Source organism: Bacillus rossius, chromosome 3, assembly GCF_032445375.1.
Source record: "Bacillus rossius redtenbacheri isolate Brsri chromosome 3, Brsri_v3, whole genome shotgun sequence".
Taxonomy (NCBI): Eukaryota; Metazoa; Arthropoda; class Insecta; order Phasmatodea; family Bacillidae; genus Bacillus; species Bacillus rossius.
Genome location: NC_086332.1, coordinates 42,391,339 through 42,405,715, shown reverse-complemented (window position 1 = coordinate 42,405,715; position 14,377 = coordinate 42,391,339). Strand labels below are relative to the sequence as shown.

General features: G+C 36.6%; 1 protein-coding gene across 1 annotated transcript; it reads right to left on the bottom strand.

The window, feature by feature from the left end:
- Positions 1–6,807: 6,807 nt before the first annotated feature.
- Positions 6,808–13,696, bottom strand: LOC134530574 (uncharacterized). Its single transcript, XM_063365533.1, has 4 exons — positions 12,867–13,696; positions 12,193–12,335; positions 10,223–10,827; positions 6,808–7,470 (listed from the first exon to the last, which is right to left on the bottom strand). The coding sequence occupies exons 1-4, from the start codon at positions 13,088–13,090 to the stop codon at positions 7,357–7,359; spliced, it is 1,086 nt and encodes a 361-aa protein (XP_063221603.1). The 5' UTR covers positions 13,091–13,696; the 3' UTR covers positions 6,808–7,356.
- Positions 13,697–14,377: the final 681 nt, after the last annotated feature.

The following is a 14,377-nucleotide window of genomic DNA, read 5'->3' as shown; positions in this document are numbered from 1 at the left end:
TGTTACGGACGCATGGCACAACAACCAATGAGAGTAGAGTAGAAAGCCATTTTGGTAGGACTATTTTTATCATTCATATTGTGGGAAAAAAAATGTCGAGATATTATTAATAAAGTCAACAGCAATTAATATAAATAAAAATTAAATACTTTTGTGTTTAGAATGGTTAATTAAAAATTTTTACGCTACCCTAATTAATATATAATGTTGAAAAACTGTGTTTATAAATAAATTGTCAGATGTCACGGTATAATCACTTGGTAGTTAATATAGTTACTACCACTACCAATTGATGATGGATACATCGTGAAATTTCATTGGCTAAAGCTAACAGTAAGATTTCAATCGTAAACCGATTTCGCACAGGTCGTGTGCACAGTTGTGTTCTTGCTTGACCTGCTGTGCATCCGCTTGTGTTTTTAGTTTGTGAACCCAGCTTTACTATGAGAAATACTAATGGAAAAAATAAGGAACACTTCGCGTCGTCAACTGCGCATTAGAGCCCGTCTACAATAGTCCGAACCTGTGCGTGGTTCGTGTCCTTATCCGAATGTGAGTGACGTCACATTGTCACACGGAAAACTGCCCTGTCCACAATTGCGATGTCCGATGTCCGAATGTATTGATTTCTAAAGTTGTCACCAGATCGCAGTAAATGTGCCAAACCAAATGTTTTTGTTTATTGTTTTGATGCTTTGTAGTTTGAGATCGAACTTATGAAAGTTGTGGGAGTTCAATATTATAGATTTATTTATTCAGTAAGGCAAAGTGGCTCTTCTTGACTTACAACACCTTCCATTTCCTTCAATAACAAAAATAACCACCACGTTTTCAAACGGGAACCGGAAATTCAAATATCGTGAGTGTTCTGTTCTTTTTTTCTGTGTCCGAAGTACACTGGTTGGGACAAAAAGTTCAAATTGACGAATGTCTTCCGAACAGGTAGGTTCGGACCTTCGCCCACTTGACGAATGACGTCAGAGGGTCACGTGGACCAATCAGCGACGAGTGTCCTTCGGACACAGTTTAAGGACATTGCTATTGTTGACGGGCCTTTAAAGGGACACACACTCTGAGCGCCGACTGCCTCCGAACGTTTCCGAGGAGCGGAAGCATCCTCGTGGCCTAGACGCGCATGCGCGGCGCGCTGGCTGACCCAGACAACTCAGGAAGGGGGATGAACACGGAGGTGGGGCTGTCAGGGATCCAACAGCACACGGATGTGTCGGCCAGTGCGTCAGAACTGGTGTGACCAGTTGGGAGGGGTGTTAACCGTGCGACCGAACTACATTTCACTCTCGACCCAGCCCTCCGTGAAGCCATTAGGAAAATTCCTTACCGAGGAACTACCGACGAACCTCTCAATGCTTTTAGTAAATTTGTTCCCTTCCAAATTACAGTGTTAACAGTCTTCAGAATAAACGAGTTATCTCAAAATTGGTTCCACACTTTTAATACTGGGAAAACAGATTATTTTTACGTAAAATGATTAAAAAATTTTTTATCGAAGAATCTCAACGGACTCACATGCATATTCTATCTGCCCATGTCTACATAAATTGTAATACATTTTACGTGGTCATCGAGGTATAAGACATTGCCAAAATGGGTTGTATTTATATTATCTATAAAGTTTAATGTCAATTGCGAATTTTAATTTTCATAATAGGTCTTAAAACTCACAGGATAAAACATTACTAGTCCTATACACATACTTAGGAATAGTCTGATTGGTTTCTAAGATCTCTGATGACGTGCAAGTTCTGTATAATTTTGTGTGGTTCATGAGTCTTAAGTGCTTGTGTTGTCGTGTCGGTTGCTGGCGCTTATTAACAATTGCAATGGAAAACGTTCATTAAAATTTACGTGATGTGTAAGATTTATGCTTGGTAAATTTTTTTTGTAGAAATACAGTAAACAATATTTGTCAAAATTATCTAACGCGAGCAAGGAAAGGCCGTATACTGTTGTTTGTAGTTGTTATTAAAACAGACCCGCACGTTGTATGGAGTTATAAAACATAAATTGAAAATTTAATCCAGTATATATATATATATACTAGCTGCAGTACCCGGCGTTGCCCGGGCTAAACACATGGAGCTTTATTGTCTGCGAGTTAAAGCAAACTGGATAGCGCTATATGACAGTGTGTTGGACATAGAGAAATGTCACACAATTACTGTTTGTATGTTTATGTTCTATGATTTTTTGTTTACCCATGGCGATCGGTTATTTATTATTTATTATTAATTATAAATTATTAAGACCATTAATATAAATAAAAACCATCCTATCTCTCAAGTTGGAAAAAATTACACATAAATGCCAATTTTCATCGAAATCGGTTGACTTGGTGAAGAGTTCACTGGAAACAAACATCAAGACACTAGATTTATATATATATATATGATGCACTCATCTGAAACTATTAAATACTTTTTTACGCTTTTAGCTCCGAAGTAGCCTAAAAAGTTCGCAAACCTTTTTCTAGCCATACAAGTGCTCCAATTGTGTGTTCCACACCACAAATTTTTGAAAGATTTGTTTGAAAGCAACCCGCTCTGTGTAAAGTCAATAAATTACGTCACCACGCAGTTTGGGTTCTGCCACGGAGTACTATGTTTTACGCCTTGTAGGAGTGCGTAGAAATTTCTACGAGGGTTCCAAGGAAACTGCAAGTGGCCTCAAAACCGTAATAAATTTACCGACTCATTGTCGGGTGATCGTGGAATAATGAGTGACCGAAGGAATTCGAACTGTAACCATCGTCAACTCACCTAGGGGTGGATACGGATAATTTTTTTGGGGTAAACTTTTTTCGAAGAACAAAATAGAAAAAAAAAATTGAACATGTGTAATCAAATAAAACCTACTTTACTTTAGACACTAACACACTGAATTAGAGACCTACATTAGTAACTGTAGCTAACTAAGTGGCTTCTGACACTGTTGAAATTGCAGGTGTTCTAACAGCTCACTTTGTATCACCCCAAATAACATACTACATTCACGGATTCTTTTCAATTTTTTTTTCATAACTTGGGGGGATATATCCCCATTATCTCCCCCTCTGCATCCGCCACTGATTATCATGCTAACGTAGCTTGCACATCTGCACCGATTATCCACTGCGAGAGTATGTGTATGTTTGGGAAGAGTGGATAATAGAGTGCATTGTACTTTGTCGACCTGGTGGCGCCGTTGTGCTGTTAGCTATGAATCTAACAATCAGTTCATAACTGTCGTTTTCTCTTGGTCCGTAACAAATTGGCATTACCTCGAAGTAATTCCATGGTTCACCGCACAACGGCGCCACCAGCTCGACGAGGCGATTACAACGCCATCTCTTGTCGGGCCACCGTACTAACGATTTTTTTTTTATTGCGAAGACATTTATTTTGTGGCCCGCCGCCTTCTGAAAATATTTATATTCAATGGTGTTTCCGACTGAGTTTGGAAATAAATGATTCAAATTGATGATGACATAACTGAAACTTTCGGCAAAAGCTAGACACGACAAACTTCCACGATGAAAACATTTTGAATCGTCGCCGTTCAGCCATTCAACGCTGAAAACCTCCTCGCCCCCCCCCCCTCCCCTCGAATGCGTGCGCCCGGCGAGGGGAAGTTTCACTGCGGACGCGGCGCTCGAGCGGACCTGGGAGAGTCGTCGTGACGTCGAGGGGCGCGGAGGTTCAAACGAACGTTTATCGTCCGAGCGAGCGAGTACGAAAAGTTGTGCTCGAGGCTGGCCGGCGAGCGGGAATGGAGGACCGTTCAGTTTTATTGCCCCGCCATAAACTCGCGAGTTTGCCGCCTGATATCACCCCCCCCCCCCCCCCCAAACCCTGGCTCAAGCGCCTGCGTAGCGAGGCGTTCCTTTCTTCCTCTGTGCGACAAAACATCTTGGTGTCTTCGCCCCGCTGTGCGCCACTATTTTGTACGTCGGCACGTGTTGGTTATAAACTTGATGGCTTCCCGTGGAACTAAGGCTGTCGCCGTGGGTTTCTAGACTTCCAGGACAGTTTGAGGAACAAATGATGAATAGCCTAACATTTAATGCTCAGCCAGGAATTCCGCAGAGCCAAATAAACTTTTGAGGTCTATATTATTTTAAGTATGCATTATTTACAACGTGAGTAGCGTTTAATACCTGTGGCATTTTTTTTTTAGGTTCGGAGTGTTAGAAAATAGCTTGGTTACTAACCTTCTTACAAAACGAAAATAACAATATAAATTATTATTGCTATTACAAATGGGGAGTTCAGTTAATTAATTGCAGTTTTGTTTAACTGTTAATAGTTACACTTACAGATAAGTTAAAACAACTTAAATAATCACATTGCAAATAAGTCTACTATTTACTCTCCCTTCTGGAGATCGACTCGACAATGGCTCTCTCTGCTGTTCGTCTCTTACCACGGACCTCGGTCGCAACACACTGCCTCTCTGGTCCGCCGCGCCCACAATAATGTACCAGGTGCTCCGGTCTCCGCACTGGTCGCTCGCCAAGTGGTCGCCTCACTCTCGCATCGCTCCGAGCACTCGCCGGAGTCGCCACCAACCACTCACTCGCCCGCCGGGGGCCGGAGTGGTCCTGTACACCTGCCGAGTCCCGCCCTGGAAATGCTCCGTAGTCCTACGAAGAGTGTCGCACTCAACTCTCGAAGCTGCGAGAACAATGTCGTCCTAGTTACGCCACTTCACGCGACGAGCCTCCGGAAACCCTACCGAACCGTCGAGAGACTCAGAGCACCTCCGCTTCCAGACTCAATTGTAAACCGCTTTGCTCGCTCCAGAAGAGGGCAGGAAGTTCCTAGGGATCCCGCAGGGTGGCGCGCCGATCTGGCTGGCCTGCCTCGTCTCAAGCAGCCTCTCAACGTTATTTTTATATTGTTCTATTTGACTTACTGACGATGCTGTCAGATTAATCAGGGGGAAGTTTAATACATTAACCGATATCTGAACTTAATTTCATCTTGGAATTCAAAACGCCACGCCCATCCATTCCTTGCACGCGACTCGAACCCAATTCCGTCGCACCAAAGTTGTCGCTTCAAACAACTGCGCTGTTACAGTTGGCTGGGAATATGGATCTCGAAAACTTATCGTTGATATCACAAGAGCGCGACAGACGCGACGTGAAGAACGTGAAGCTACAGTAATATATCGCATTATTATTTGAACATGCGGTTTCAGACCGCGCGACAAACATAATCATACACTAGATATAACATGTTTCTTGCCATTATATTCGCACTATATATGCGAGCAAACAATGTTAACAGGAATATTTATCTGTTTGAGTAAACTATTTTTAATCCAAATTATTTATTCGGAAAAATCGTTGTACGTGAACGTAATAAAATATCCCACAAACAAATTTGGTAAACAAAATCTCATAAATATACTAAGGATAATTAATTTTACCAGTGTACCAATTTTTCTTCAATCAAAAAACTCAATTCTGACTTTAATTTTTAAATGTCGCACCCGCAACGCGATGGAAGTAGAAACGGAAAGTAACTCGCGTCAGCGAATTTTTACGCGCTGACGTCAAGGATGTGAAAAACGTGTTTGGTGCATAGATCACGTCACGTCCGTCGCTCTGTTTTGATTCCAGCAGAAATCTGATCTTAAGGGGCCCGCTTAGTCAGAGGTGTATTTGTGTTAGTGAGGCAGTATGATAGTGCGACGCTCACTGGTGCTTCTAGCGCGGTATCGCCTCTAAGCCCAAGGCTCTGAACTGGCGTGCAGTATTCTCGTCGTGCAAAGAGTAACTATTAGATTCGAGCAGTGACCATAACATTATATGGCGGAGAAATAAAGAGAAAGGTGTTATGCAAGACCCTTGAGTGGTTTGAAGAATCTGCACCCGGTGTTTCATGCCTAAAGATTTTCTGAAGACACGCTTTTAGCCATTTTCACTCTCCTAAAAATACATTTTAAATACGAAAACAGAACTACTCAGCTAACTATCAATTTTTTTTTAACAAATTCACTCTGATATCTTGAGCAGTTTTCAAATCACGTGGTTTCTTCTGAAGCACTGCACACCGAATGTGTACCCGGGTAGGCGGGGCCCTTAACATTACATAGATGGAGCACTTTGAACTCTAACATGACACCCTTTCAGTGGAAACGAATTACCTTGCAAAAATCTGTATTCATATTGTCCATGCCTGACGTGCCAAACAGTTGGCTGCACACGCCTTCTTGGAAACAGAATTACGAGGGAGAAATAAATTGAATTGAAAACAGCAGCTATAGTCCATCCACGGTAACCTCCTACTTTTCTGAAGCCCTGCTTTTCACCGGATCTACTTTAATGTCACTATGTATCCTTCCGCCGTATGTAAACAAAAACATTGCCATGTGACAAATGTCAAATGGTTTGTTTACAATCACCAGCTGTCAAAACAATGTGTGTATGTATGTATATATATATATATATATATATATATATATATATATATATAAAAGTAATTTGAATATGATCTAAGTATACATGCATATGTTCATAACATTATTTATGATACCCAATGGTAAAAATATTAAAAAATAAGTTTGTTAGCTAAAGAAATAACATATAATTTAAAGTAAATTTTTAGGAGAATATATAAATTTACAACATTTATGTAAGCAATAAATATCATCATTTAGTACAGTTCAACACAGTTTTCTGCATCTGAAAAAAAAAGTATTGTAAATTATACATATGGCTGTCCATCTAAGCAATCTGGAAAAGACTAAGGATTGAAGGTTTAATAAAATTAACAAATTCAGATGAAAACATTTAAAAATGAATTTTCTTCTTTTATTTAATAAACCCCTACCATTTTGCCGGTTAAGGCCACAAATAAAAATATGGTTATATACATTTTCCTGAGTATACTTATTAGACAAAATCATAATTTTATGAACAGTAAAATTGTGGTGAAGAATTGACAGTAATTTCTATACCACTTATATGCATTATTTATTTGTGGCCCTGGATGGGGACTGGCTTTTTGTTTTCCAAGTAAGTTCACTGAAAAATGAAGACACACAACAAAATAAAATGTTTCACATACACCTATACGAATCCAGAAATGAAATTTAATATTCATTTCATAATACGTGTAATATAAAGTTAATACATAAAGTTCCAGTAATCAACATACTTCATGGGAATGCATAAAAGAAAAAAAAATGTTTCAAACCCCAATACTTACAGTTGCCCAGGTGTTTATTACATACAGACCTCAATAAGAACACCCGGGTAAATCATCAAGAGGAACTGCCAGTACTTCACTGTCTCCATCTACTTGCTGTGTCGTAACCTCAAATTCTTCGCTGTCACTGTCTTCACTTGAACTATCCTCGCCGAGGTGGATGATGAGTGGAGGAATGGTGCCGCTGTCTATGTGGACTTCTCTCTCCCAGTCTGCTTGAATTAGCTTCTCCACGTGATCCACACACCTCGCCCATCTAAAAAAATTAATGTATACAGTAAAACCTCTATATAAATGACCTGTTTATAGCAAAAACCACTCTATAACAAAATATGTTTGTTTCTGTCAAAACGGCATAGTAAACAATGCATGGCATGCTCTTTATTACATACAATTTTGAACTCACTCCACAAGAAAGTATTTTTAAACACAACAAAACTCATTTAATGTGTTTTCCTCAACTATCAAAGCTATTATTTAATACTTGAAGTAACATGTTTTGTTTTATGTTATCTGAAAAAAAAAATTATAGTGGTTTATTCAAGATATAATAAAGCTGTAAATATTATATATGTTATCAATAAAGGCTTAGAATGCATATGATAAAATATTTATTTCATAAGTTTTGTGTTTGTTTTTGGTTAAAATTTGTCCCAGACAAAAACAGTGAGATATAGCGAAAATTTAATTTTTTGAATAGTTTTGATGATTTACTGTATATGTATTTCACTATAATAACATAACTTTTGAAAATACTAATGTGCAAGAACTACATGTGTAAATACCTATTCAAGTTCGCTAGATGAAAATATTCAAAATTCTCTACGTTGAAATTTTATCTGAATATTGAAATCTGCCTACAGCACTGAACCCACCATAACTTTAAAGTCATTGACACAAGATTAAGCATAACAGAAAGTAATATCACAATTACTAATAAATACAAAACTATTTATGGAAATGAAACAATTGCAAATGGACTGCAATTACAAAAAAAAAAAACCTTGCAAATAAGTCATCACTGTTAGATCTAGAAACTACACAGATATGTATGAATCACATGGGAATAAAATTACAAACACAAACACAAACACGAACACAAACACATACATGCAACACATTTTCAAAACGACAACTACACAAATTCAAACCACTTATTTTTACCAATTGTTTTAAAACTGTATTACTGGTATATGAATATACACAAAATGATAATCACACTATACACACACTAGCACACAAAGTTATCAAAAGGAATGGTAGGACCAGGCTGCTAGGCAACAATACTTACGTATTATGTAAAAATGTATGGTAAGGGTTTTGCTGAAGCTTGAGGAATGTTCTACAGGAAAATAAAACAATTTCTACTTCAAAAGGAATACCCCATTGGTCATGCAACATGAAAATACCTCTCTGGTGTGGAAGCATCAAGAGCCTCTTTCCAGATGGCTGCAACTGCATCATTGTCAAATCTCTTGGCCCGCCCCACGTTACTATTGTAATGGTGTTTACATTGAGCCCAAACTAGTTCGATTGCATTATAGTGGCAGTGATAGGGTGGGAGTCGTAGAATTTCGTGGCCATAGTTACGAGCCAACTCGTCTACCTCATATCTGAAAAGTGTGTTAGAACAAGGTGTATACGTAATTTTTTGCAACTATCTCACTTTTAAAGAAATGCTGTAAAAAAAACGAAATAATATACCGTATTCGGGGCTTGTTTTGTTTAGCTATTCTCAGCAGCTCCACTTTCAACAAATTATTTTCATGTTTTATCCCATTCTTCTCCAGCCACGCGATCAGTGCAGCCTTGGTCCAGTTCGTTGTAGGTGTTTTCTCAACCTACGTTGTGCCAACATTTAACTAAATACTCAAGTAGCTGATAAGAATTCATGACAGTAGAACCCTGTTACAATTTTACTGCTTATAAAGTTTTCCTGCCTATAATGTATTATTTTTCAAGTCCAATATTTTCCCTATAAGGACAATGTATTTAATTCCTGGATATAATGTTTCACAAATTATGCGTTTCGTGCTTGTAATGTTCACTTCATAAAATTTTAGAAGACGAAAAAAATTAAAAGCCTTTGTCTATACTGTCTATGTATATGTGTATGTTAGCAGTTAACTGCCTGTTGACACCCTTGGAAAACAAATAAATTCATAAATTTTTAGCCATTCTGTGTGTTTTCAAATGTATTCACTTAAATCACATGTTCAAGTGGCAAAAGAACTGGACTTAAGCATTTCCACTGTAAACACTGTCGTGAATTATGACAATTATACAGAAATGAGACAATTTTACAGCAATGAGACAATGTGTAAGTAAAGACAAAGCAGATAGAAGCTGGAAGCACCATGATGTTAAAGAAAAATTGTTTTTGGCTTGCTACAAGCAAATTGGAGCATCAAATATATCTTTATGCAGCTTGTTGAGTCCATTGGCAATAAATCCACACTAAAAAGTACTAAATTGAATTTCCTGCTTATGTTTTTTTTTCTTGTAGCCCCTTAAAAACAAATTATAACAGGGTTCTACTGTACTTATGCAAAGCAAACATGTGTTTTGGCATATTGTCGTAATGAATTTCTAAATTTAACAAAGCATGTTAGTTTAGTGACTAGAAATTTTTTTGAAAATATTATTTTAATTTATTAAGTAGGGCAACAGAGCATTCATAAAGTGGGTCCTTTTACCAAACAAGTAATTATGTCATTTTCAAATGCTATTTGCAATAAAAAAATTTTATTTGGTATTTCAAACCCTCTACTAAATTAGTTTGCACTACGATGTAATTCAATTACATTATATATATATATATCTGTGTGTGTGTAATCAATTTCAGCTCAAACATTATAGTTTATAAAAATGTAGTGTAGGCATACTATTAAGATAACAATTATTGCTGGCAAAATGTATTAGTCTCGAATATTCGTACTTATACACATGTAAATTTTTCACATTACAATTTGAGCAATAAAAAGACACCGCTTTACCATTGCACATACCTGGGTGCTGTGATATGAAGCATTGTCCATTATAATGACACTGGGTTCCTCCAGATGCACCAACATGTCTTCAAACCACATCAAGAAAGTTTCCCCATTCATCTCGCCATGGTAGTCTGCAGTCTTCTGACCTGAAACAAAAAGTAATCCTGCTCCTGGCACAAAGCCAGTGCGCCCTCCAGCATTAACAACAATAAACCTTTTACCATCTCCAACAGTACGTCTCTTCGCAGATTGTAGACTCTTGTCCTGCCATGACTTTGATACAGTTCCTGAAAAATATATGAAATGGAAATGAAATACTTTGTATTGGACCACAGAACAAATTTTCAAATAAATTAATGCCTTGCCTCTCTGGAAAATCCATGTTTCATCAACAAATATGAAATTGGCACCTCTTTCTTTTTCTTCTTTATACTTTCTCAAGAAATCTATTCGCTTCAATACTATGTTTTCATTCTCTATCAAAGCTTTTCGTCCATCAACAGTTGTCCATGAAAATCCCATCTTCTTTAACAATTTATGAAGACTTGATCTTCCACCATAATAATCTATTTGTCTTTCCCTGATTTCTTTCAAAATGGTGTCGACTGTAACATTCAAACCTGTAAATTTATTGCATACATTAACAATACATGAAATAACAGAGGTACACAAAACTAAGCGAAACCACAACCCCGTAGAAGATAATTTAAGTGCACAATTTACATTTATTAAATAGTTTTAATAAACTTACATTTCAAAAATACTTTTAAATTAATTTAAATTTTGTAGTTTGCTTAGAGGAATTCTACATTGCAGTATTTTTGTCTGCAATGATATGACGATTATATTGCGCGTTTGTATTGAAGTTGTGTAAAACATTATTATTTCAGCATTCAATTTAGCAATCAATAAGTTACAAGCTCTACACTGTGTTGTAGGTAAATGTTTTGTATCGTGTATCCCATGTGATCCCTAGATCTTTATGCATGAACCTGTACATCCTATTGATCGTGTGGTGCATGCTTTTTTTCATTTATTCAGATCAAAGATCCTGAACATAATCAAATATTGTGGTATAGCAAGAATAATTATCATAAGTTTAATAAAACATATATATTTTCATTATTATTCAACTTTAAATCATAACTCATTACTACATCACAGGTTTTTAGTTTTGGTTTTGTACAGGATATTTAAACGTAATAAATTAGAAAAGCAAGCATCATCAATCACAGGATCAATATTTGCAGGATCATGCGATCAGGATCAATGTATCGAATCGGATACGCGATACTAAACTTTTACTGTTTTATAACCTTCTGTTACTTCATACACTAACACACAGTTTGTCTGGCTAAGTTGTGTTTTCATATGATACTTCATTACAATGAAGTAGGCCTATTGTTTATAAAATAACAATACCCCTATATTTTCTAAAGGGTTAGGCGGGGCATGACACTATTTTGCAATAGAATATATATTGTACTGGACCCTGCCACACAGTACAATTTAGCCAATTAAGTATCCCAATTTTTTTTTTATAACCATGCTTGCTTAGACCACAACTCACTAATTTGTAACCAATTACTGCTAAAGCGCACAACTGGATATTATTGATACTGGAAATAGTCATTATTTAACCTTCTGATACATCATAAAAGTTGAGGTTATTTAATATGTATACTGTGTATAACGATATAAACATTACTTGTAGTTTTAGAATGTAACAATTTTCTTTCTAACTTTAACCTAACCTTAAAAGGACGTGTACCTATTTCATATGTTGCACAATATTCTATATATCAATACCATATCAATAAAGAAACCTAACAAACCACTCAAAAATGTTAAGTATTTTTAAAGGACAGATGATATCGGGAAAAAAACTGAACCGGTCAATCTGCATATGGATATATGAAATGAATACAATTAAGTAGGGCCTACCCCAGTGATATTGAAACTACTCTTCAGTATCAAATTTTTACCTTCAGCGTACATCCTGTAAATTGCATTCCTGATTGCATTTACTGTGAAATCGTCGACTGTGTCAAGTGACTTTCCTTCCTGTGGCCTTTTTTTCCTCTTTTTTCCTGGTGTTGAAACTTCTTCAATGTCTTTCTTGTAGTACCTAACCAAAAAAAAAAAAAACATTTGTCATAACACTTTTCCGGGGACCCGTTCACAATACGCAGTTAGGCAGTGTTCCAAATATGGCATTTTGTCACAAATATTTGCTTTGTGGTCACTAAATGGAAACATGACAGACTTTGTCCACGAAATTAATGAAGTGTTTTTTTATTTATTTTGTGATCTCCCAAACAGATGAAAAACTAATTAAATGCAAATTATAAAATCACTCCCTTATGTTATAGTTAAACCTATCATAAAGTTTATAAACATCGTTATAAACAAACGTGTATCACACCCATAAAAATACTTGAAAGTGCCTATATTGTTATTGTTAGGACCTGAGTAGGCCTAATATGATTTTAGGTTAACTTTTCAACAGAGACGCCACATGGCGGTGTTGTCTCACACCAAAAAATATAAATTGGAAATAAAACACAAAAAACCTCGTGAGTTAAAACACAGGCCGACAATACTTAGGACACAGTCGATATTTTTTTTACGTGCATGAAAACGAAAAAAGCCTACTTACTTGAGAACAGTTGACTTTGCGATGTTGAGAAGAAACGCGGTCGTCTGCGTAACGTCACATTTATTCAAGTCGCCTTTTTTAATTAAAACATATAAGTTCTGAGCGACGTTAATGATGTCCATCTGACGCTGCGAAGAAGTAGCTTTCCCCATTCCGGAACCAATTACCATTACAGCAATCACAAGAACCACACAAAATATCAAAACGATAACAAATTCCATCATTACAATAGTAGATAATAAATAATATAACAAAGTTAAAATACATAATATTAACACAAAATCCTGAAACACAAACTGTACGTTATTTCACGGTCAGTAATATATTAAAACACACTGCAATATGGCGTAATCTGTGCAGACTGCAAACGGCTGAAAGAGAAAACAATCAAGTGACTATTAACATTATTAATGCGCGACCACGGTTTCGGCACGTAATATTTTTTTACCGTTAACATAACGTTTTTATTTCACCAGAGATTTAAAAAAATGTTCAAACTTAACAAATACCCACACAAATTCTTAAATACACGCGGAAAGTCAAAAAATATATATTTTGGCTATGGAACTATTTCGTTCTAATCATTGCCAACACACCACTTCTCTCACTGTTTCATTTACACACATGCGAGATCATTAATATTAATAATATTGTACATAGATAGTTACTTTTTTTGTAAAATTTTATTTAACATCATTATACGGTAATTTAGTGTTAATGCATGTTTAATATGCATATGATGGAAAGTATTTTTGCAAACGAACCAAACATGCTGCATCCTGGTGTGTTTTTTCAAAGGTTCGTTTAAAAAAGTAGGAGGTTACCGTGGATGGACTATACATAGCGCAGCAAGAAATACCATTGTCAGCCCAAACCACTCTTTAGCCCTGTTCGGAATGCAGGGGCATGATGTGAGTGCGAGTCAGACTGAGCTATGTCCACGAACATCTGTGTTTGTTATACACGAACTAAAAACATCGTCAGTGTTAGCCCACGTCTGTTTTATCCTCGGATATACGAAGTTATAAAGAATGTGTGGAAACTTTGTAATGTTAATAACGGAAGTCAAAATGAGAGCGGTAACGCTCCTTCCACCACTTTGCTATTTGAATAGCTATATTTTTGGTTTTAAATTAGTTTAACGCTGATTCCGGGATTATAAACTTCGCAAGAAAAGCAAGACGCAAAAACTTCGATACCCGTACGCAAACTATGCAAGACGCAAAATACGCAACGCAAGCATCGGACAACTTTCAACTTCTTGCGTTTTCCGCCTTCCATATTTGAAGCGAATAGCTCGCACAGCAAAAGAAAATATAATTTTTTTTATAACATTGTTGATTATTTCATATGTATTCATGAAAAAAACATGAAATTATCAAAAGAACACTAAGAAAACATTTGTTTTATATATATTTTTTTTAAATTTAAATTTGTATTAGGGTGGTGACGTTTTGCAGCTTTCGTCCTTTATAAGCGACCGATATTTCTTTGCACTTGCTGCGTATTGC